At 41.7% G+C, this 23,371-nt stretch overlaps 2 protein-coding genes across 2 annotated transcripts; both read left to right on the plus strand.

Annotated features, from left to right (window-relative positions):
• Positions 1–1,259: 1,259 nt before the first annotated feature.
• LOC137948865 (uncharacterized) lies at positions 1,260–18,856 on the plus strand. Its single transcript, XM_068795050.1, has 13 exons — positions 1,260–2,532; positions 3,356–3,524; positions 3,648–3,760; positions 3,946–4,050; positions 4,453–4,522; positions 4,969–5,024; positions 5,809–5,859; positions 7,199–7,303; positions 7,434–7,478; positions 12,228–12,339; positions 17,577–17,779; positions 18,147–18,233; positions 18,524–18,856. Exons 1-13 carry the CDS (start codon positions 1,300–1,302, stop codon positions 18,698–18,700), a joined length of 2,526 nt encoding a protein of 841 aa, XP_068651151.1. The 5' UTR covers positions 1,260–1,299; the 3' UTR covers positions 18,701–18,856.
• A 998-nt stretch (positions 18,857–19,854) lies between these two features.
• On the plus strand, positions 19,855–23,221 carry LOC137948096 (protein QUIRKY). The gene has a single exon (XM_068794042.1). The coding sequence runs from the start codon at positions 20,007–20,009 to the stop codon at positions 23,085–23,087; it is 3,081 nt and encodes a 1,026-aa protein (XP_068650143.1). The 5' UTR covers positions 19,855–20,006; the 3' UTR covers positions 23,088–23,221.
• Positions 23,222–23,371: the final 150 nt, after the last annotated feature.

Genomic DNA, 23,371 nt, shown 5'->3' on the forward strand with positions numbered 1-23,371 from the left:
ACTTATTTCCTCTATTAGTTAATGGATTTTTTCTAAAAAAAAACATGAAATTTGCAGAGAAAGTAAAAGGAAAAGAAATAAAAGAGAAAAATTTAATCATTAAAAATTTAAAATATTACTATTTTTTTCTTCTCCATTTTTCTCGTACATCCAAATAAGAGAAATTATATTTCTTTTCTCTTTTCTCTTTCATTTTTCACGGGCATCTAAACAAGAAAAAAAAACCTATTTCATTTTATTTTCTATTCTCTTTCTCTCCCTGTTCTTTTTTTTTTTTTTTTACTTTCCTCCACTTTTTGTTTTGAAACGCGACTTTAATAACTCTATAAAGGCTTGTTTGTAATCCACAAAAAAAAAGGGAGAGAATTATTTTTTATTATTTCGCAGCAGATAATCATCGGAAGAAAATAAAACAAGAGAGAAACTCACTTTCCCTCTTTAGTTAATAATTTTTCTCTCACAAAATAATGAAATTTGAAAATAAAATAAAATAAAATTTATTTGGAAAATTGGAAATAGGAAACTTATTTCCTCTCGTACTTAATGGAATTTAAAAAATAAAACATGAAATTTGCAGAGAAAGTAAAAGGAAGAGAAATAAGAGAGAAATATTCAATCATTAAATTTTTTAAATATTACTATTTTTCTCATACATCTAATTAAGAGAAACTATATTTCTCTTCTATTTTCCACGGACATCCAAGCAGGAGAAAAAAACCTAATTTATTTTATTTTCTATTATCTTTCTCTCCCTATTATTTTTTTGTTTCTTTTTCTTCGCTTTTTGTTTCAAACTTGAATAACTCCATAAGGGCTTCTACGGAACCCACAAAAAAAAAAAAAGGGGAGAAAAAATTATTTTTTAATACTTCGCAGCAGATAATCATTGAAAGAAAATAAAAAAAGAGAGAAACTCACTTTCCTTCTAAGTTAATAATTTTTCTCTCACAAAATGATGGCATTTGGAGAGAAAATAAAATAAATAAAAACTTAGAGATAAAATTTTAATCATCAAAATTTTAAAATATTAATAATTTTATTTTTTACGTGTATCCACATACGAGAAACTATATTTTTCTTCTATTTTCTCTAGGGTTACTAAGTGGGCGGCAAACGGTCTCCGAGACTTACTGAGTTGATCGACTGGAGGAGTACACGGAGTTGACTCGGACCGGCTTCTGGAGTAACACGTATATGGAATGACAACGATGGATCGAATGGACTCGTTCTCTTCCCTGTACTAAATCGCTCTCAGTTTTATTTTCTGTCAAAACCCTACCTCGTTCTGTGTTTCTCAAGATGGAGCAATCATGGCGTCTCCGGCCACCGATCCCAGGCAACGCAATCTGCCCTATTTGCTCTTTCCCCCACTTCCCTTTCTGTCATCCCCAGAACGGCCTTCCCATCATGGATGTCAACCTCCGCCACTACCCTCCACACATTCCCCCTATTCCTCCTGACCACTTTGGTCCTTTTCAAATACCTCAGCCATGGCAGAATGGTCACCCTCAGATGCTCAATTATCCGGCACCCCCGCCACCGCCTCTAGCTTATGCTGTTGGTGGAGGGTATCCACGCGAGGAGTGTGTGGAAAACGACAGGATTCATAAGCGGGCGAGAGTAGATGACTTCGGTATGGGGTCTCTTTCGCAGATTCCACCTCCATTCAGGAATGATCAGTTGAGAACATCGTCGGATGTTGAACGAAGGTTGAATCTGATCAGGGATCACGGGGGCCTTGCTGCTTCTTCACAACCCCGCACAGATTTTCAGTATGATAGCGAAGAGCAGAGAAGGCTTGGAAAAGATTGGCGCAACAATGCAGCTATGAGTAACTATGATCAACCTGGATTTGGTTCCGGGAGTGCCCCGATTTTCCCCCCACTTCCAGCTTTTGGTGTCCCTGGTGCTCATAGCTCCTACGGGAAAGACGAATTTTACAGGGGTAGGGAGGAAATATCTAAAGGTCCATCTCACAGTGATACAATTTATACTCCTCCCCGAGCTGCTTTTCACCCTTCATCCAGTCACATAAGCCTTGCGAGCAATGCTTCTCAAGGTTTTCACGAAAACCACCGGCTTCAACCCAATGAAAGTTCTCTGTTTTTCCCGCATAAGCAGCCTCAGTGCCTAACTGAGAATCATCCACATAGTAATCCAAAGACGCAGCGCGGATACCACCCACACACAGAAATTGCACCACATGAAGGAACATATAAAACTCTTGAGCAATCGTCCATGAGCAAACCTGGTGGTTGCCTTTCTTCTTCGGGTCAGGAAAATGCGACACGGGCTCAACTTTTTGATGCACGGTCTCCATTGCCTCCCTTGCCACCACAACCTTTTCCAGTGGATCCGCATCTGCCCCCTCTACCGCACCTCCAGACTACATCTTCACCCATGACACTCACTTCAGCTGCTGTGCATTTGTCAGATCCCCCCTCGGTTCAAGCTTTTCCTGTCCAGTCATCAGCTCAGAGCTTCACTTATAATAACCCACCTGGACATGCTCTTCCTCAGTTTTCTGCTGAGGTATGTCCCCTGGCTTATTTAATTTTTGACTCACTCTTTGCTGTTGCCATGGTAGTTATGTGCATTATATGTTGTGTATTTTAAAATTTTGTTTTGTTTGAAGTTTTAATTCCGATGAGGCAACCATAGGTCATTGCTTTAAACATCTTTCTGATGACATAATGAAAGTAAGATTGAAACTGATGACCATTCACATTAATGGGTTATTGCCTACCTTGATTTTTTTCCCAGCAGCTTTGATTGCTTTGCTTTTGAGTCATTATTTGTATATGTCAGCACTTCAATAGGTTATAGAACAACGAAATTTTGGCTCCGTTAACTTTCAAAAAGAAACAATCTTGGGCTTCTTGGATTTTTATGAAGATCAGAATTTCCAACATGAGTTAATGCAAGTGTCTTTAGGGTGAGAATAAAACAATGGGCGACCTTTCAGATACTGGCTTGTATGTTCACATGGTGAGTGTTGACAGATCTTCCATAGTACATTATCATAGGGGGTGGAGCATCCTTTTACTTCTTAAAAGATATTGCCAATATCATTCCCTCTATATGTCTGCAACAAAATCATGATTGCAAGTAGGGAAAGCTAGTTTGATGAGCTACTCAAACTGGGTTTTATTAGAAGGTTATTTCTAAGAGTTCACCATTTTTTTTGTTGTTAGGATTTGCTCCCTCTTCCTTTGTAATTTTTCTCTTGTTAATATAAATACATCTTTTTCAAAAAAAACCTCCTAGGCAAGGTTGGTTTTCTGGTTGCTACGGTGGACAGTCACATTGTACTCATTATTGTCATTTGTGTGGCATGTATTTGTTACATGGGCAGTTTGGCCACCAATTATCACCTAAGACATTTCCAGAAAGAAGCCCAACTTTTCCTTCAAAACATCTGGTTCGAGATACGCCTAAGCTCGTTGATGCGGCTCATATATTTAAGCTGCCGCATCGGGCAAGTCGTCCACCTCATGTTGTTGTCATACTTCGAGGACTTCCAGGTTGTCATTCTTCCTTTCTTATTTTTTATTTATTGATTAATTACAGTTGAATTTTGCTTTGGTTTTCTTGATAAATTCTCATTACGTATGCTGAAAAATCAATTTGCATATTCTATTGTATAGGTAGTGGAAAGAGCTACTTGGCTAAATTTTTGCGTGATCTGGAAGTTGAGAATGGGGGCAAGGCACCCCGTATTCATTCCATGGATGATTACTTCATGATTGAAGTTGAGAAGGTTTCTGTCCATCTTTTAGTTGAAAGTTATCAAATGTCCATTTTTTTTGTCACAATTGGCAAAAATTTAGATTTCTGTGTCTAAAAACTTCAAATTTTAATTTTAGTTTCACTTTTTTATATTATTTTTTTCTCATTCTTGGCAGCATTTTTAATTTAATCTTTTTGTAATCATACCTTTTGAAGGTTGAGGAAGTTGACGGCTCTAAATCTTCTTCTAACTCAGTCAAAGGAAAAAAGAGAATCACCAAGAAGGTGATGGAGTATTGTTATGAACCAGAGATGGAGGAGGTGATGTAAAGTGTTTTTGCTTCTTTTTCACATTTTTAACTTAGAAGAAGTAATAGAGGTGAAGCTTCTATCAACATTTCATAAAAAAAGAGGCGAAGCTTGAAAAGTTTCATTGTTCTAAAGTATTATGGTTTCTAGCTACCCTCTTTTTTGTTGTTCTAGAAATGCACAATATTCTGTCTGAAAGTGAGATTTGGTAAATTATTTGCTTCTTGTCTGTAAAAATTTCATCAATGAGATGCTGAAAAACTGTCTAAGTAAAAGTTTACTTGTATTAACCAAGAATTCCATAAGTGGAGATAGAACTGAACATGTGTCTTCGTGATGATGTTTGCTATGCGTGCTTAGTTTTATGAAATGAAGCGTGCAATGATTTTCTGAATCTTAAATGTTTGTTGGCAGGCTTATCGATCTAGCATGTTGAAATCATTTAAGAAGACCCTGGAGGAGGGGATCTTTACTTTTGTAATCGGTATGAATCTTATATTAACATACTTCATAATTTCATTCAAAGTCACAGGGTTTTGGTAAGCCAAATATACCTGGATCTGCGCTTGAGTTACATAGGGACACTTGTCCTTTTAGATGGCATTCGTTGTTTTTTGTTGTTATTCTCTGTTGCTGGGGAATTTGCTTGTTAGCGGTTCGTTTCTTGTTTGATCACAACTCCTTTTCTGCTTCAGAAACTTCTTTGCAATTAATTCTATCCGTTTTCTTTGAGAGCTTGATGGGTCTTTGGCTTTTATTAAGTATTCTTTTAGTGAGTTAGACATTGAAGAAAAATAAATTATTTTATGTTAAGATAAATGGTGCTTGGTCCAGTGCTCTCTGCACTGCGTTCCACTTTAACTAACTACAGATGCAGTGTTGTTCGCTTATTGACCCATTTGTTGGCTGGCATGTGTGCCCTCTTCTTAGTGGATGACCGCAATCTGCGGGTAGCCGATTTTGCTCAATTTTGGGCAACTGCAAAGGTAAACCTTCTTTATCTTGTATGTTACAAACTGTGCGAGTGTATGTTGGTTCTTGGTTTTCTGGTTAGTTGGATGAAGAAAAGCTCCCCCTCCATGGTGGTTTTGTTTTATCTTTGATGACAATAATGTATTACTCTTCTCAAGTTGAGTCGTGGCAGCATCCACTTAGAGCTGTGAAATTATATCTTGGATTTTCTTGCTAAGGAATGTGTCTCCAGGCCTTTGTTACTGGTTGGAGGCTCATTCCCAATTGTAGCTTAAGCTGTTTTTTTCTGTATTCTAAGATTTCTGAGTAATAAAAGCCTTTCACTATTTCAGACAAAAAAAAAGTTCTATATGCCAGAAAATAGTAAAAATGTCTCGAATCACTCCATGCCAGTGTGGTATTCTGTGGTTATGTCCACTTTATGTTAATATGTTGATGTTTGCTGCTTTTTTTAGCTTATTCTTCACTTGTCCTATTGTGCAGTTTTTTGCCATGTTCTTGATTGTCTTTCATTTCTATAGCTGTTGTTGCTTTGTGCAACTCTAATAATTGTTACTGACATCTATTAAATTGTATGTTGTGAATAGAGGAGAAGCATATTTATCATAAAAAATGAATAAAGGGAGGAATTATCTTTCCTTTACTTGCTATGATGACTACCTGGTCTGTGATTGTTATTTTGTATAACTAGAATCTTTTTTTTTTTTAAGGAAAACGGCTTTACTATTTCTACTCAAGAGCATCTTCATTTCTCATGCTGTCTGCTGCTTATTGTTTCTGTTTTTCTTTTTTTTGCAGATGTCTGGATATGAAGTCTACTTGCTAGAAGCGACATACAAGGACCCCATTGTAAGTGCTCTCTTTTTGCTTCAGCTGCTTCCTAATTTTTTACATTTCATTTTTATTTTAAATTTTAATGTTTATCATTATTTTTTTTTGGGGGTTGGGTGTGTGGGTGTGTGTGTGTGTGGGGGGGGGGGGGGGGGGGGGGGGGTGGAGTGAACTTATTGAGCTTTATAACTTCTGGAGAAAATCAAAATACATTGTGGAAAATTTTCAAAGAAGAAAAAGTTACACAGTGGAGGGAGAGGATAGGGATAGAGTCTGCTACTAAGAGAGTGCCTGGACCCCCCTTGTTACCATATATATCCATTATTTCTTGAATAACAGAGGAAAGATAATCTGAGATACTGTTGGCAGATCTCGAAGTATGCTGCCATTATACATTAAGCTGACTACATATTCATTATCTCATCAAAGACTTGTGAGAGACTCTAGAGAATTTGTTTCATCCAAACGGTTACATTTGCTGAGTCCCAGCTGAATTGCTGTGAGAAGAGTTTAACTCCTTGCAAGAGGGCTTGGCTTTTTACTTCTGTGGAATCCACACACCAAAGATCCTGAGTAAACCAATACAGTTGTGGTCTTTATTAACCCCATTCATACCAGCTAGGCCCAGGTTGCTGAAAGAGCTTTCATCAAAATTAAGCTTAAGCTATCCAACTTCAGCAGCGGGCCATGGAGTGATCCACTCACTAATATTACAACTTTGCCTGCCTTTTTATTGGTGAACAAGCAATATGAAATCAAAGGTGAGAGAGAGGTAAACCCAAAGGGTCAAAATATGAGAGGGATTTAACTGGAGGAATTCAAGTATTAACTATTTCTTCAAATTTAAGCTCTATTTATCAATTTTGTAAAGAGATTTTCAAAAGACAAAATCTGCCAAAATTTTGAAAAAAATTCTTATTTCTGACTTTTAGCTTATGACTGTCAGCCTCTTTCCCTTTTAAAGGGCAAACGTTTTGCTTGCTTCTGTTTCTTTTTTTAGTTTTAAGTCTTAACTATTTAATCTTTCTGGTTGTTTTTGATCCTTCCCGCTGCTTTATGATTCTGTGTCAAATTTTCCTTGACAGGATGAGAAGTAGATTTTATTTTTTCGTGTTTCATACATTTTGCTTCCTATGCTCCTCTGGGAATTTCAGAAGTGAAAAATGGCCTTTTCCCTTACATAAGTCATTATCTTGGGCAATTTGGTGCCACAACCCCTGGATTTTAGTTTATTGGCACTTCATGGTGTCAGTATTCCTATATTACAGTGGCTTCATCTAGTCTAAGGTTAATTGGTTCTTGAGAAGATTTTTCATTGGAATTGCTTTTCTCAAGTTAATTTCCCAATGGAATTTAGGGTTGTGCTGCCAGAAATTTGCATGGATTCACATCAGGTGACATACAGAAGATGGCAGACCAATGGGAACAATCTCCTCCTTTGTACTTGCAACTAGATGTCCAGGTTTGTCAACTTACAATCTTGTGTTTCGTTTTCTGAAAGAAGAACAGAGGGCTATCTCCTCCTCAGAGTCAATGCCTCGAACCTGTTTATACACTTGGTCTTAAAATTTCTTATCTCACTGGCGTGACAGTCATTGTTTCGAGGGGATGATCTGAATGAGGGAAGTATCCAAGAGGTAAGTGATTGTGAAGCTTTCTAGGTTTATAGCATATCTGCACTCAACTCTTGGATAATTAATTACGAAAATCTTGAGTTTCATTTTGTTACTTACGAGGGAAAAGATTGTCTTTGGAGTCTTCTCAAACTTTTGCCCTTTCTGATCTTTTTCCTTCTTTTTAAAAAAAATTAAATGTTATATTTGCTGTTATATTGAATGAAATGTTATTGAAAAGTTCAGGTTTCGGAAAATCCTTGAACAGTTGGATTTGTAAAAGCCATTGATTAGTGAAGGTAGATTTCACCTTGACTTAAAAAAAATCTGGATAGAAATACAAAAACAATGTCAGACAATTGGATGTTTGACTTCTCAACTCCCACCCCTTGACTTCATTAGAAAAAAAACTCATCGTTCATTTTCTAGTTTTGAAGAAAATTATTATTAGTTAATTATTTAAGAAAAATGAAAAAGGAAAAAAATTATTCACATGAATAAAATTTAAATTAATTTAGTTCTTTTAATTTCTTTTGAAATGTTGGATGGCTTTTTTTTTTTTTTTTAAAGTGGCAAATGCTTTTATTGATAGCAATTAGAGATGCAACAATAAAGTTAAGTTAGGGAGGACCACTAGGTTACAATGGCAGAGAAGCTCCAAAAGCTAGGTATCTCTGTGAGACTCCTTTTGCCACTGAGTCTGAGGTTGAGTTTGCTTCACGATCCATTCAATTTGTCTATGCCACTGGGTCATTGATTTTGTCAAAATGAGAAGCAAATCTCCAATGCGCTGATGCTCTTTTTGAAGCTCAACTTATCACATTAGTTGAATGACCTTTGCTAACAACTAGGGAGTTGAATTTTGGTGCAAATAACCTTAGACCAAAGCATAGGTCATGGACTTCAGCTTGAGAAGAGTTGACAAATCCTTTTGTCGCAGAATAGAATAGCAAGAAGGCCCCATCTTGATTTATGATGGAACTTCTGAAACCAGATGGCCCTGGGTACCATTGGAAGATCCATAGAAATTCAGTTTCAGCTGGCTGCTGGTGGTGGTTGTTGGGGGGGGGGGGGAGTGAGTGGGTCACCTCTGAAATTGCTCATGGTCCTCCAATGCTTTCTTGTTATTGAGCTAGGGGGTGCAGTATCTTCTTTAGTGCTACTGCCCATGATAGTCTTGAGTGGATTGATTTCTCAGTGGTGAGCAAGTTAGGGTTGGATGGCTTTTAATTGCTAAAGAAAATGAAACAAATATCAAAGGAAGACCAAAGAGGCCTTTAGCACAAAGGGAATGGGCAAGATACTGCCTCCTTTGCCAATACGGCAGGTTCATTATTAGCAGCATGAGGTGACGTGCAGCCAAGATCGGACAGTGACCTTACTAGATCTCAAGTTTCATAGATGTAGCCAAGCTGCCACGGAGGGGAAGAATTTCCATGCATTGAGCTAATAACAATAATTGAATCACCTTAAATTGATTAGAGGGGCTGAGACTTTGCTATGTAGAGCTTAAAGCTTGAAGGAGGGCTTTGAATTTGGCTTAAGCAGAATCACTTACGCCCAAAAGGCATGGAAAATCTAGATGGTTTGTACCTGAGCGGTCACAAACTATGCCTCCAATGCCAGAGGGGCCTGGATTTCCTTTTGATCTGTTGTCAAAATTTAGCTGTTGGGGTGCCATTAGTGGGCCGAGACCACAAAGGGTGTTGAGATTGCACCTAAGGGAGTCATAAATATTTTTTTTTAATTAAAAAGAGAACCCTCCTTCATCTTTCTGTTACAGATAGATGGGGAGGGAAGGGGGGCTCTGCTCTCTTCCCCTTTCTTTTCAGAGACGACAGAGGGGCTGTTGCCAGGCAAAGCAGCGAGGAGAGCAGGAGGGATTTTCTTGGTTGTTGAAAGTGAGAGGGAAGAGGAAAGCCTCCTCCCTACTGTAGTCGCATAGGGGCCTGGTCAATGGGTAACCAGTCAAAACCCTGTTGGTCAGATGGGTTTTGACTGGATGCCCATTTTCTCAAGGATTTGGTCTGCTGGAAGGACTTGGTCCAAGTGAACCTGGTTCAATTCTCTGGTTCGGGTATTCTGATAACATTGACAAATTCATACTACTGTCTACTTCCTTATTTATGGAATAATCCATATCTTTGAAAAGGGCCTAATCAGGGTAATTCACTTCATCTGGACAGCAATCCATGAAAATTGCTTACTTGCAATGAGCTCTTCAAAAGAGTGCAGCAAATAGTCAACTCTCTTTGCAAACTTTGTAACAACACCGAGGAAACAGCCAACCATCTTTTCCTCCACTGCCCGTTCTCCTCTCAAGTCTGGGAGCTAACCTAAGTTCAGGGTTCAAACATGTTTTCTTGCCGCTTTAGCCAGCTTCTTCTTTCAAGCACATTTGCAACCCCTTCTCCAAAATGGGCAGTTTTCTATGGAAGTCCTTTGGCAGCTATAATTTGTTATATTTGGAAAGAGCAGAATGACCACACATTCTATAGAAAAAGCAGCTCAACTGGGGGAGTCATTGAAAAGATTCTTCACTCATTCCTGTCTTTGGCCATGCATTTGGCTCTCTTCATCTCATCTATCTTTAAAAGAAATTGACAGCAACATATGAATTACAAAGAGAGCTTTCCCCTTTCATCTGTCCCTTGGATTCCCCTTCCTCTTGGTTGGATGATGTTGAACTTTGACAACAGCTTCGTCTGGAATCCAGGTCCAGCAGGTTTTGGGGGTGTTGTTTAGGATCATGAAAAGAGCATCAGTTTTCTTTGGCCCAGCCGGCATTTGAGGTGCTGTCCAAGCAGAAACCTCAGCTCTTCTCTCTGGGATCAGTCTCTACTCTCAACGATTTTCTCTCCGGTGATTATAGAGGGAGATTCCTCCCTAGTTATTGGTTGGCTGTCTAAATACCCCTCCTCCTTGGAGGCTTCACCACATCTTTTATGAAATTCTCAGCATTAGTTCCTTGTTAGAAGTCAAGTCTCAATACACTCTCAGATCTGCCGATAGTATTTCTGATAGTCTGCCTAAAGAAGGCGTCTCAGAGAGTCATGTAATTGTTGGGGATTCTTATCCCCTTACCCCTTGAGAGTTGAGGATCTCCGTCTCCCTCCCTTCTGTATTGTTCTCATTCTTTGGCAATAAAATATAATCACTCACTAGTGGGCTTTGGAGAAAATAGATTTTCTCCAGTCAAACGGGAAGAGGTTTGCAAAAGAAAGATGGGGGCCTGGGTATCAAGAAAATGAAGCTAATGCATGAAGCTTTACTTTCTAGATGGTTGTAGAGATTTGCAACAATAAAAAAATACTGAGGGAGCCAAATTGTAAATATTGCATTGGGGCTGACTGCTGGTTTCCTCCCGTGGCACCGACAGAACCTCAAATATATGGAGAGCAATTCTTAAATGCAAACATCTTTTTCTTAGGCATGTCAGATTCCATACTAGATCTGCCTCCAACACTCGATTCTGGTCTGATTTGTGGATAGGGACTACTGCTCTTAAAAGCTAATTCCCACGGCTATTTAACCAACCTTGCCCAGATCAAAGACTTTACAGTTCAAGTTTCCAGAAGCATTTTTAACAGCACCCGATCTTGGCGGGTCTCCACTTTAGGAGAGTACTTAATGATGTTTCAGTGCTGCTTAAATTACTTGAGTCAGCAAAATTCTGGGTGGATGGTGATGAGCAGCCAATATGGACACTAACCTTAGCTCCTTGTTTCTCTCAACAGTCAAATGATGAACAGAATTTCCCAGATATGAGATTTAATTGGCTTTCCTATGGAGTGCTGCCTTTAGGAATATCCTCACTTGTCATGAGAAAAGGGGGATGCCCAATCATTGACTCTTTATGCATGAAACAGTGGATCATTTCTTTGTCCACTGCCCCTTCTCTTCTTTTATTTGGAGCACAACATTGGAGAAATTTGGCTCTCATCAATGGACAGGTCTCTTTGGATGTCAACTGTATCAGCAACCCCTTGGATGATCAATCGGAAGCATTATTGAACACATCTTTTAAACTTCAATCATTTGGGCAAAACTTATAAGAGCCTGCCCCGTCTTCCTCGTTCAATTATCAGAAATCATGGGCAAAACTTCAATCATTCTCATTCACTATTCAATGTCATGTTCAGCACCCTGCTTGATTTCTCTCTCCCCCCTCCCAGCCACCTAAATCTAAACTTCAGTGGGTGATCAATGGGTCTTCTTTGGGGAATCCCGTGGCCATCAGAAATCACGAAGGTTCATTGCTGCTTACTTTCTCAGGCCTGCTGCTCCCATGTTACTCTGCTGAAGCAGAAATGCATGCTCTGCTCCAAGTCGTCAAGCTCTTCAATTAGCACTTCTCAGAGGCCAGTGCTCATTGAGGAGGACTCAACAAGCGTTATAAGCTGGAGATTTCTCTATGTTCTTCAAGGGCCTCTCTGTGCTCTGCCAATTGCATTGCAGCTAAGTTGGCTAAGGAAGGAGTTACTCTTCCTTCCCTTGTGTTGGAGAACTCTTGTCCTACTGTTATTTAAGGGTGATTGCCATTGTTTTTTCAAAAAAAATTTAGCCTTTAGTGATAAAGCCAATAACCATTTAAAAAAACTCACTAGTTAAAAAAAAAAAAAAGTGTATCCATGTCCATGTTAGAATGATAAATTCTTTTGTTCTGAATTACTATAGCCATGGTTAAGATAGTAGTACACTTCTCATTCTACCAATTTCAACATCAAAGCTGCACCAAGAGTATGTTATCCAGTTGATGAATTTTTTTACCAGGTGGACATGGACATGGAAGATGAGACTTGTGATGGACAACATACCTCTGAATCATATGGCAGAAAGGATGCTGAGACAGTTGACCAACCTTCTACAGTTGATGCCACTAATGGTATGTACAAATTCAATTTGCAGGTTCTGCAGTTCTATGCTGTTAATGTGTGTTTTATTTTACGTTGACTAATTTAATTATGTCACTTATCTTCCTTTTGAGACATGGATATATGTTCTTCTTTTGTATATCAAGATGTTTGCAAACATTATCTGTTGCATTTTGTAGCTTTTTCAAGAAATTCATGGTGGCTGGCTTGTATGCTGAATTGTTCTAACAATAATTAATGGGGGGAGGGACAATGGTATCAGACAATAACTTGTGCAAAAGGATGAGAAATGATGGTTTTAACGATTAGCTATTCAGTTTTTGTTTTTGTTGGAAAAAATTGTTTGGCTTTTTTTTTTGTTGAAAAAAAGTGGAATTTCATTAAGCTAAACGGTAAAGAGGAACAGATTGTGGGGGTCCCTAACAATGAGGGATTGACGGGAAACCCCCACTGTAGCAAGAGCTTCAGCTGAATAATTTGATGCTCTGGGAACATAACTCCAATTGCAAACAAAACAATCAGCAATCTCAAGAATTTCATTAAAAACAGGTCCAATGATGCCAATGAGGCTCTTTCTGTGTGGAGCACCAAGAGATGACACAACGAGAGTCACCCGTGAAGAGAACCCTGGAATCTGTCTTTGAAATCAGGAGGCTAAGTCATAAGGCCTGGAGCTCAGCAGAGGAGGAGCCAAGTTGTTTGGCCAAGTTGTTTGGCTTTTATTGCTTGAGAAATCAATAATAAAGAGAAATCAAGTTGCTTATATTTAATGTATAATCTATGACTTCAGCATTAAGTATTTTGAATCAATTGCTATCACCTTTGAGAAATGTTAAACTTATATTTTTTTTGAAAATGATGTTAACAGAGAGAGAACAATACAGAAATCAGGGGAGCAAAACCCTAACAAGAAATGTCAAACTTATATATTTTTTTTTTTGAAGAATTGCGAATAGCTTTATTGCTTATAGAAAAAACAATACAAACTTAAAGCTTAAGGCTTAAAAAAGAATACAGGCCATAGCCCAAAGTTTAAAGCCAGTGATAATTTCCAGTCACTAAATGGAGGCACGAGGCACCCTCTTTCACCAAATAGTCAGCATATGAGTTTGTTGATCTTAATGTTGTGCTGCCAAATAATCTTTCTGCCAGAACAAAGAGAGAAAATTTCTTCATATGTATGCCTCAACTTCCATGGTGGGGGACTTTATTTTTCCAAACCAATATATGATCACCTCTCAATCCCCTTGTATAATTATAGAACATCTTTGAGTGAAGAGGAAAATACCCTCTTACTAGAGGGCTAGAAGCTCTGCTTCTAACAAGTGAGAGAATGCTGGTCCAGAAAGACCTAGTGCTGTCCCTGGTTACACTCCCTCACTTGAGGGACCACGATTCCCAAGGTTGCTTCCATCAAAATTTAATTTCAGATGCCCTATAGGGGGAGAAGGACACCCCCGTATGTTGAACTGTCTTAGACTCACCCCTCTCTCTCTCTCTTTGGGGAAAAAACAAGAAGTGCTCTTTGAATGTGGATCCTCCTCTCTTCAGGCTGACTAAAGTAAACTTAGATGGGAGCTCCAAAGTAATGTGGTAATGGACTTGTCTTACTGGCCTTGTCTGGCCTAGTTAGGCACTTGAACCCACATGAAGCAGAAACTTGGGTACTCCTTTCTGAAATCAAGCTCTATGTGCAAAAGTTTTCTTTAGTAAGTAATGGGTAAGAGTTCCACACAAGATTAAAATTTATTTACAAGCACACAAGTTCTTAACAAAGATTATTTGCAGAGCGAAGTTACAAACACCAGTTTGAGGGGGAGTGTTAAAAGACACCCACGTGTGTAGGGGTGACATGACTTGTAAATAAGGAGAGCTTCTATAAAGATGACATAAAATTATAATTATGCAAGCTGGTGTATGTCTTCTTATGTCTTTTTTTCTTTTAAAACATGTAACCTTAAGGGCATTGTAGTCATTATAAACACCTTCCCACAACTATAAATATAACCTCAAAGCATGGGGTAGAACATTCAAGCCTCTTCTTCTTGGCTCAAATTCGTCCATACACTTCTCTCTTTTTTTCTCTTCTTTCTCTCCCTTGGTTTCTTCTTTCCTCTGTCCCAAGAGTTAGGGTTCCTCTTTTCTCTCCTTCCCTTGAGATCTTTTGTGTTTATATGTTGTTCCGAGAAATCAACAGTTTTCTTTAGTAAGTAATGGGTAAGAGTTCCACATAGCAAGAACGTTGTCAGGAAACTTCCTCTTAGCTAGTTGATCTGAGAAAGAATTTGCTGATCAAAGAGTGTGCTTTCAAATAACATGGACAAGAGGAGGATATTTCATTATACTTGTTGAATTTAGGACCTCATGATTGAAACCTCGAGTAAGATGAGAGAGGGAGAAGAAAAAGAGCACACAGAGAGAGAGAGAGAGAGAGATAGAGAGAGAGCTCGGGTAGAGAGGAGAGAAGAGAAAAGAGAGAAAAAGAGTTTAGGCTAGAGAGAGATTCTTCACAAGTTGAGAAGTGGAGAGCTTGATTGAACCCTTCAACCAAGACCCCTATTTATACTTTTTCAATTACATATTAAGAGATTAGATAGGATCCCTAGTATCCCTAATTACATCAATCATGATTATCCAAATCTACATAAATCAAGGGAAGATAAATCGATTACATTAATCAAGGAAGATTGTCAAATCTTCCAACTCATGTGATAAGGATTCCAGCTCATGTGATTGACTCATCATGCCACCTCACGTGATCATGGTGGGTCCCACCTTGTAACAATACTATGTCTCATCTTCCATGGAGGGTGCTTGCATTGGCAAACCATGAAGTTACTACTTCTGGGTCATCTTCTACGAGTACTTAGGTTGGGCATAAAGATATACTCCTGCAAGATGAGCAGAGGGTTGTGCTTCTAGGGAGCTACAAATACCTGTTGGACCCAAAAATGATTTACTGTTCTTGAGTGTTCTCTAGTCTTGCTACCAATACTGGCCAGCCTTGGGTTTGCTTAAGGAGTCGTCATCAAAATTTAGTTTGACCTTGGCAACTGGTGATCAGGTCTTGCTTTGACGATAGTGAAACAGCACCCGGTTGCAGCAATGCGAGTTCAAAATGAGACAGTGGCTGACAAGGGTAGTGCATCGACCAATAGAGAGTTTGCAACAACTTAAAAAACTGCGATGACCAAGAACTCGACAGGAGGTGAATCCGAATTTGAAATTTAAAGCACCAGATGCGGTTATGAGCTCGATTCAAGGAGCGGTTCTAGAGTGGAGGCAGAGACAGTTTTGATACTGACTGGAATACAAAAGTGAAACCCGAATCTTAATTGCGACCTGAAGATGGAGGCGAAAGTGGATTATCCATCTCATATTGAGAATCCGATGGACCCTCCTAATGTTGAACGCATGAACAGCATAAGGCTACATGGGGCGATCTCATGAGGGCAATGAACTAAGCCCAACTAAGTGCCACTTGATTTAGTCGATCACCACTGCCATGAGATGAGGCAGGAAAGCTCGTCGTCGCCAAGCAAAACCAGAAACGATACTACGATCATCCCATGCCCTCCCCTACACAAAAATAAAGTCAGGTCAGTCGGAAACATCAAAGGGGTACCACTAAGGTACACATACGATTAGAGGAAATTAATCCAACTAGTGAAAGCATAAAAAAATTCTCATAAAAGAAAAATGAAAAACCAATACAGAAAACTCTCAGGGAAATAGATCCTATAAACGAGAAGGGGCACAAAGCTATTGAAGAGGACAAAGACCAGTTAAAGACATTTGAGAAACAGTTAGACCTATTGCTAGAAGTGGAGATGGACGAATTTGGCGCCTCCTTAACAATGTGCAAAGCAGAAATTGACGCATGCTGCAAGAGAACAAAAAAGCTGCAGGACAACACCAGAGCTAGTGAACAATGAACATTATGTCCCAGAACGTACATGGTCTAGTCTACACAGCAAAAGAGCAATAGTCAGGGAGACATTAAAAAAACAAAAGAAGCAACGGTGGCTTTCCTTCAAGAAACAAAATTGTTTGAACTAACCATCCAACATGCGGCAATAGTCAGGGAGACATTAAAAAAAGATAAAGCAACGGTGGCGTTCCTTCAAGAATTCTCTTAAATTCCCTGTTCTTTAAGAAGAACAGAGAATTGCTGATTGTGGATGGGATTCTGATGAAGAGTCAGGAAACCATTGCCTTCATTGCAATGTTTGTTACATGCTTTTCACCATAGCCGATGTGTCTATGTGCCATCTTCTATTATCATCACATGAGAAATAGGAGAGTGAGTCATCCTTCTCTTGGACTATTTTCTGGCAGCACAACTGGCCCTGCAAAGAGCATCTCTGATGATCTTGCAAAGCTGGGAGTTTCTCGACCCTCTCTTGTATTTGCAGAATCTCTCCCCCTTGATGTTGTCCAATGATCATTGATGTTATATGTAACATAAATAATTTTTTAATGAAAATTTCTAAAGTTCAAAAAAGAAAAGAAAAAGGAGAAAGGAGAGGTTGGGGGCAACTCCTTCAGTGGCCAATGGCAAGCTGCCGGTTGGTCCCACAAGTTCTACCCAATGGTCAATATCTGCCTCCATGTTTTCTTCTAGATGTAACAGTATCGTTTTTTCTAGACCAAGCATGCTGCTCAGAAGTTCTCTAGTAATTGTTGGAGGGGAACAGCTCTTGTTAGAAAGTGGATGTCAAAGCAATGCTTCCCCCCTTGGATGTTGAAGCAGATATAGAATAGAGTCCAGGATTGAAGCACACCTTGTGCCTTTAACTGTCTCTGATGAATTAGCTGAGGAGGGTGTCTTTTGGCCAATCCCAGTGGTTGGGGAGTCCCTCCCATTCTCTGTTCCCTGCTTATGTTTGGGCTCTTCTTATGTGCTTTGATCTATTTTTTATTTCTTCAATGAACACATTGCAAGTTAAAAAATGAAAGTCGCATTAGTTTGGTTTGCTGAATTTGAAATCCTTCCTCATTCTTTCATGGTGTTTTTTATGTCTTTCTTCTTTTTTAGTAAATCCCACTTTTATCTTTCAAAAAATAAAAAAAAAGCAATATCTGTTATACTAAGCCAAACTATGTGATTCTAGCTATCCTCATCATATAGTTAAAATAATAAGAAAAAAAGATAAAGATTCGTGACCTGCTGCATCATTCTTAGGAATTACATGATAAATTATATGAAAGATGGCGACTTTTCTTACACCAAGATCTTGTCAATTAGGCTTGTCAAAAGCTGGAGAGAGATGGAAGGACGAAGGAGATGAACCACTGGAAGAAGTAAAGGAATTAGGAAGGAGTAAATGGTCGGAAGACATACATTGCGATATTGAGAAAAATGAGGGTTCTGGGGAGCATTCAAATGCACTTTCAGGGTTGATTCATACCTACAGAAAGGGTGTCAAATCTGTTCATTGGGGTGATGAGGTATGTCACGTATGGTCAAGTGTACTTAATTTATGTTGCTTGTCTGCTAACAAGGAATTTGGATCGTTGGCTGAGGGTGTTTCTCGCACACACACACACACACACACACACACACACACACACACACACACACACACACCTGTTCTTGTTTTATCTTAGTAATAAAAAGTCATCCATTATTTAAAAAAAATGTTATGTTGCTTTTACTGTTTCCAAATATTGTTTTTTTGAAACGGTTTCCAAATATTGTTGTCTTCCTGATTCTTCTGTTGTTCTCATTAATATATGAAGGGTCCTTCAAAGGACCATAAATTTTAATGCCTGAAAGAAATCTCTCATATCGGTTGTCTTTTTTCTTTTAATTTAGGTGGGGAAGAAGAGAGGATTTTCTATTGGTGCAGCCAAAAATTCTAACATCTCACTGATAATTGGGCCTGGTGCTGGCTACAATCTGGTTAGTGGCACACCTACTGTTTCAGTTGGAATGAATGGAAGTTAAAACACTTTTTTCTGAATAATTTACAATGAAAGTTTGATAATTTGCTACTCAGATGCCTGCTATGTTTTCATAATAAATAGAATATTTTTGCATGGGGTCACATATTTTCATACTATGAGTGGTGTTGATTTTGTTAATGATATGCGTTTAATATTTGAATATTATTGGTGCTATTAGTAATAATGGGCAATATGGGTTGTGTGCTTACCAAGGAACATGCCACTCACCTCATTAAATATCGACAGGGTTCAAATCCTTTACCGGATGAGGAGAAAGTGAATTCAATGGAAACCAAGAGAAAGGATGAGCCTAAGAAGCGAACTACGTTCCTAGAGCAACTAAGAGCAGAACGCGAGTCCTTCAAAGCTGTGTTTGATAGAAGACGGCAGCGAATAGGTGGATTTGATGTTGAAGATGAGTAGCAGAGGTTGCCTTTATATCAAGTTCGTTTCATTATTTTAATGCTTCTATTATTCTTTTGTTTCTATATGTATCATATATGCTTGAGCTGGCTCCCCATTTTTCAAACAGGGGTGTTCTTTTTGGGAAAAAAATGAATAGTTCTATTCTGACTTTGAGGCCACCATCCTCTTATATCCATATTATGCAAGATATTTTGTTTTGCCACATCAAAATTTCTCTCAAAAAACCATCAAATGAGTTATTATCTTAAATGACTATACAGAGACAAGAACTCTTTGGAGTGCAGCAGGTTCTGTGCAATCTGTTTCTACCCGCTGGCACTTGCAATTTCACTACTCTTTTTAAGTTTTAAAGTTAATCTACAAACATTTGGTAAGTGTTTGACAGGTCGCAGTGAGACTCCTGCCGCAGTAGTACTGCTTCTGCATGTTGGCTGTCTTATGCCCACCAAAAAGGTTTGGTTTTTTCACTAAAAAGTTATCCGCTCTTATAGTTTAATTGTATGATATAAGGTTCGTACAGATTTAGCAAACGTAAAAATCCCACATTAGCTGTCTATAAAATGATTCACAGCCTAGTATAGTGATTTGGATGATGGAATATATGGATTCTTAAAGGCTAGAAAGTAGACCAGTTGTGAAAAATTAGAAGAAGATTGGTTGCAGGTGGTGTCTCTGTGTCGCTTACTGTATTTTTCTTCAAACGTCTCATCCAACTTGGTCTCTATACCCGAGGACGAAGGTGCACTCAAGGAAGCTGACCCACCGGTGCCCACTTAGTCAATCCTCTCACCCTCTCACGTGTACCATTTACCTGTTTTCTACTTTCTCACTTTCTAGTGAACGCGTAGAATCAAGAAACCAGAAAGTCTGTAGATATAGTGTCACCTCTCTGCAGTCGCCATTCGGCATCTCTTCCCCCGTATAGAGTGAGCAGAGCAGAGCAAGAGAGCATCTGCTACTCAGCCACAAAAGTTGAAAGTGAGCCCCCAACACTGAAGAAAAATTCCCCAAGCAACCAAAGCAGAAAAAGAAGAGATACAAAGTAAGCTTCTCCCAGAGGAATAGAATCTAGTCTCCCCTTCAACATCGCATGTACACACATGTAACAGCATATATACTCTCTCTCTCTCTCTCTCCACCCACCGAAAAGCAAAAGAAATAAAATCTTAATTCAAAAGGCTACCGTTGTGTGTGACAATCTCTCCTATTTACCATCATCTCTGTCGTCCCTTCCGACTTTTCCCCACCCTTCTTTGTCTACGTAACTTTTTATTTTCTTCCTCTCTCTGATCAAGATGAGATTATGACACTCCCGGCAACGGTCACGGTGACACACCCAGCAGCGCCGACTGTAACGGTAACGCACCCGGCGGTGGCTGTCGCGTTGTCGAGTCCTGTACAGACGGTGAGGAGGCTGGTGGTGGAGGTGGTGGAAGCGCGCGACCTGTTGCCCAAGGACGGCCAGGGGAGTTCCAGCCCGTACGTGGTCGCGGATTTTGATGGGCAGAGAAAGCGGACCCGGACAATTGTTAGAGACCTCAATCCTGTATGGAACGAAGCCTTGGAATTCCTTGTTGTGGATCCCAAGACGATGGAGGCCGAGGAGCTCGAAGTCGAGGTTTATAACGATAAGAGGCCCGGGAGTGGGAGCGGGAGGCGAAACCATTTTCTAGGCCGTGTGAAGCTGTACGGGACCCAGTTCGCGAAGAAGGGTGAAGAGGGTCTCATTTATTTTACGTTAGAGAAGAAGAGCGTTTTCAGCTGGATTCGGGGTGTGCTCGGGCTGAGGATTTATTACTACGACGAGCTCTTCATCGAGGAGCAGAAGCCGGAAGTTGTGCCAGAGAAAGAGCCGGAGTCACCTCCGCCGTTACAGCCAGAGCCAGTGGGAAACGAGAGGACTGTTTGCCCTGTCCCGACAGAAGCCGCATTAGAGACGAATGACGCGCCGGCAATGAACGTTATGGAGGAAGACCTGCCGCCCCCGATGGTGGGCCCGCCGGAACCTCCTGCGCCCGTTCCGGTCCCGGAAGAGTTGCACGAGCATTCGCCGGTAGTAAGGAAGATGCAGTCGGGAACAGCCCCAGCGACAACCGAGCGTGTCAAAGGGCTCCGGCGGCCGAACTGTGACTTCGCGCCGCGAGTCATCCCCACCCGATTCATGGACTCGGAACGAATCCCTTCCCACCATCTCGTCGAGCCCATGCAGTACCTCTTCGTGAGGATCGTCAAAGCGCGGGGACTCGTGATAGCCAGCGAAAACACCTACGTGAAAATCCGAGCCGGAACTCACTTCCCGCGGTCCAAGCCGGCGATTTACCACCGCACCGGCGAGCCCTGCCCGGAGTGGCACCAGGTCTTCGCGCTTTCCCAGAATTCTGTCGGATCCACGTTGGAGATCTCGGTCTGGGACGGACCCACGGACTCGTTCTTGGGCGGGGTCTGCTTCGACTTGTCGGACGTTCCTATCCGAGATCCGCCCGACAGCCCGCTGGCGCCCCAGTGGTACCGATTAGAAGGAGCCGACGACCGGAGCCACGTAAATGGATCTCACGTCTCCGGCGACATCATGCTCTCTGTTTGGATCGGGACCCAGGCCGACGACGCCTTCCCGGAGTCCTGGAACTCCGATGCTCAGTACGTGGCCCACACCCGGTCCAAGGTCTACCAGTCGCCCAAGCTCTGGTACCTCCGGGTCTCCGTCATCGAATCCCAGGACCTCCAGGTTCACTCTTCATCTCCCCCGGACGTCCGCGTTAAAGCCCAGATCGGGTTCCAATCCGCCCGCACCCGTCGGTCCAGCTCCGCGAGCCACCATTGCTCCTCCTTCTCCTGGCACGAGGATCTCATCTTCGTCGCGGGGGAGCCTCTCGAAGACCAAATTATCATCTTGGTTGAAGATCGGACGGTCAAGGAAGCGGCTTTACTGGGGCATGTCATCATTCCCATCAGCACAATCGAACAACGGCTTGATGAGCGCCACGTGGCTTCAAAATGGTTCAACCTGGACGGCGGGCCCAACATGTACGGGGGACGGATCCACCTGAGATTGTGCTTAGAGGGCGGGTATCACGTGCTCGACGAGGCCGCACACGTATGCAGTGACTTCCGCCCGACGGCGAAGCAGCTGTGGAAGCCGGCGGTCGGGGTGCTGGAGCTGGGGATCCTGGGCGCACGAGCTTTGCTGCCGATGAAGACGAAAGGAGGGGGCGGAGCCAAAGGGTCCACCGACGCATACTGCGTCGCCAAGTACGGGAAGAAATGGGTCCGGACCAGAACCATAACCGACAGCTTCGACCCGAGGTGGAACGAGCAGTATACCTGGCAGGTCTACGACCCCTGCACCGTCCTCACCGTCGGAGTGTTTGACAATTGGCGGATGTTCGGGGAGGACAAACCCGATTATCGGATCGGCAAGGTCCGGATCCGCGTATCAACCCTCGAGAGCAACCGAGTGTACACGAACTCGTATCCGCTCCTCGTGCTCCTGAGATCCGGCGTCAAGAAGATGGGAGAGATCGAATTGGCCATCCGGTTCGCCTGCCCGTCGCTGCTACCCGACACGTGTGCCATCTATGGGCAGCCCCCGCTCCCACGAATGCATTACCTCCGCCCTCTCGGGGTGGCGCAGCAGGAGGCGCTGCGCGGTGCCGCCACTAGGATGGTGGCGGCCTGGCTCGCCCGGTCCGAACCTCCGCTCGGATACGAGGTGGTCCGGTACATGCTGGACGCCGACTCCCACGCCTGGAGCATGAGAAAGAGCAAAGCGAATTGGTTCAGGATCCTGGCCGTGCTGGCGTGGGTCATCGGGCTGGCGAGATGGATGGACGATATCAAACGGTGGCGGAACCCCGTCACCACCGTGCTGGTCCACTCGCTCTATCTGGTTCTCGTCTGGTACCCGGAACTGATCGTGCCCACGGTTTTCCTCTACGTGTTCCTTGTCGGCGCCTGGTACTACCGGTTCAAGCCTAAAATTCCGGCCGGAATGGATATCCGGCTCTCGCAGGCCGACTCGGTCGACCCGGACGAGCTGGACGAGGAGTTCGACCCGGTCCCGAGTAACAAACCGCCGGACATCGTCCGGGCTCGTTACGACCGGCTGCGAGTGCTGGCAGCGAGGATACAGACCGTCCTGGGAGACGTGGCGACGCAAGGGGAGAGAATGCAAGCGTTAGTGAGCTGGCGTGACCCCCGGGCCACGAAAATGTTTATATTCGTGTGTCTATGGGTGGCCCTGGTGTTGTACGTGGTCCCACCGAAGATGGTGGCCGTAGCCCTGGGGTTCTACTTCCTGCGGCATCCGATGTTTCGGCATCCGATGCCGCCGGCGGGTCTTAACTTTTTCCGGCGTCTGCCGAGCCTGTCCGATCGGTTGATTTAGAAGCATGGATATGATTTGTGTAATCTCTGACTCGAGGGAGGTAATAAAGAAAGTGGTAGCTCACGATTCTTTTTTGACTGAAAGAGAAGATTTAGCTTCATCAGAAGCGTAATAGCCGCGAATGGCTCCATTGTCATAATGTCTCTGTACAAGTGCATAGAAACTTTTTAGTTTTACAGCCTCATGGCTTTCTTCTTTTTCTTTTTTTTCTGACTTTCGTGCCTCTTCCTCGACGTAAACGAAAAAGGAGAGCGCGGAAATTGCGGAAAGAACGGAAGGTCGGC

The sequence above is a fragment of the Aristolochia californica genome, unplaced genomic scaffold (genome assembly GCF_029961685.1).
Source record: "Aristolochia californica isolate CCGP_79_NKW_82.1479 unplaced genomic scaffold, dmAriCali1.0.hap1 SCAF_13, whole genome shotgun sequence".
Lineage (NCBI taxonomy): Eukaryota > Viridiplantae > Streptophyta > Magnoliopsida > Piperales > Aristolochiaceae > Aristolochia > Aristolochia californica.

Coding starts and splice junctions, on each gene's coding strand:
- LOC137948865 (XM_068795050.1), top strand. CDS start 1,300: ATGGAGCAATCATGGCGTCTCCGGCCACCGATCCCAGGCAACGCAATC. Junction 5,860..7,198: donor CGACATACAAGGACCCCATT/GTAAGTGCTCTC, acceptor AATGGAATTTAG/GGTTGTGCTGCCAGAAATTT. Junction 18,234..18,523: donor CTGGTGCTGGCTACAATCTG/GTTAGTGGCACA, acceptor AAATATCGACAG/GGTTCAAATCCTTTACCGGA.
- LOC137948096 (XM_068794042.1), top strand. CDS start 20,007: ATGACACTCCCGGCAACGGTCACGGTGACACACCCAGCAGCGCCGACT.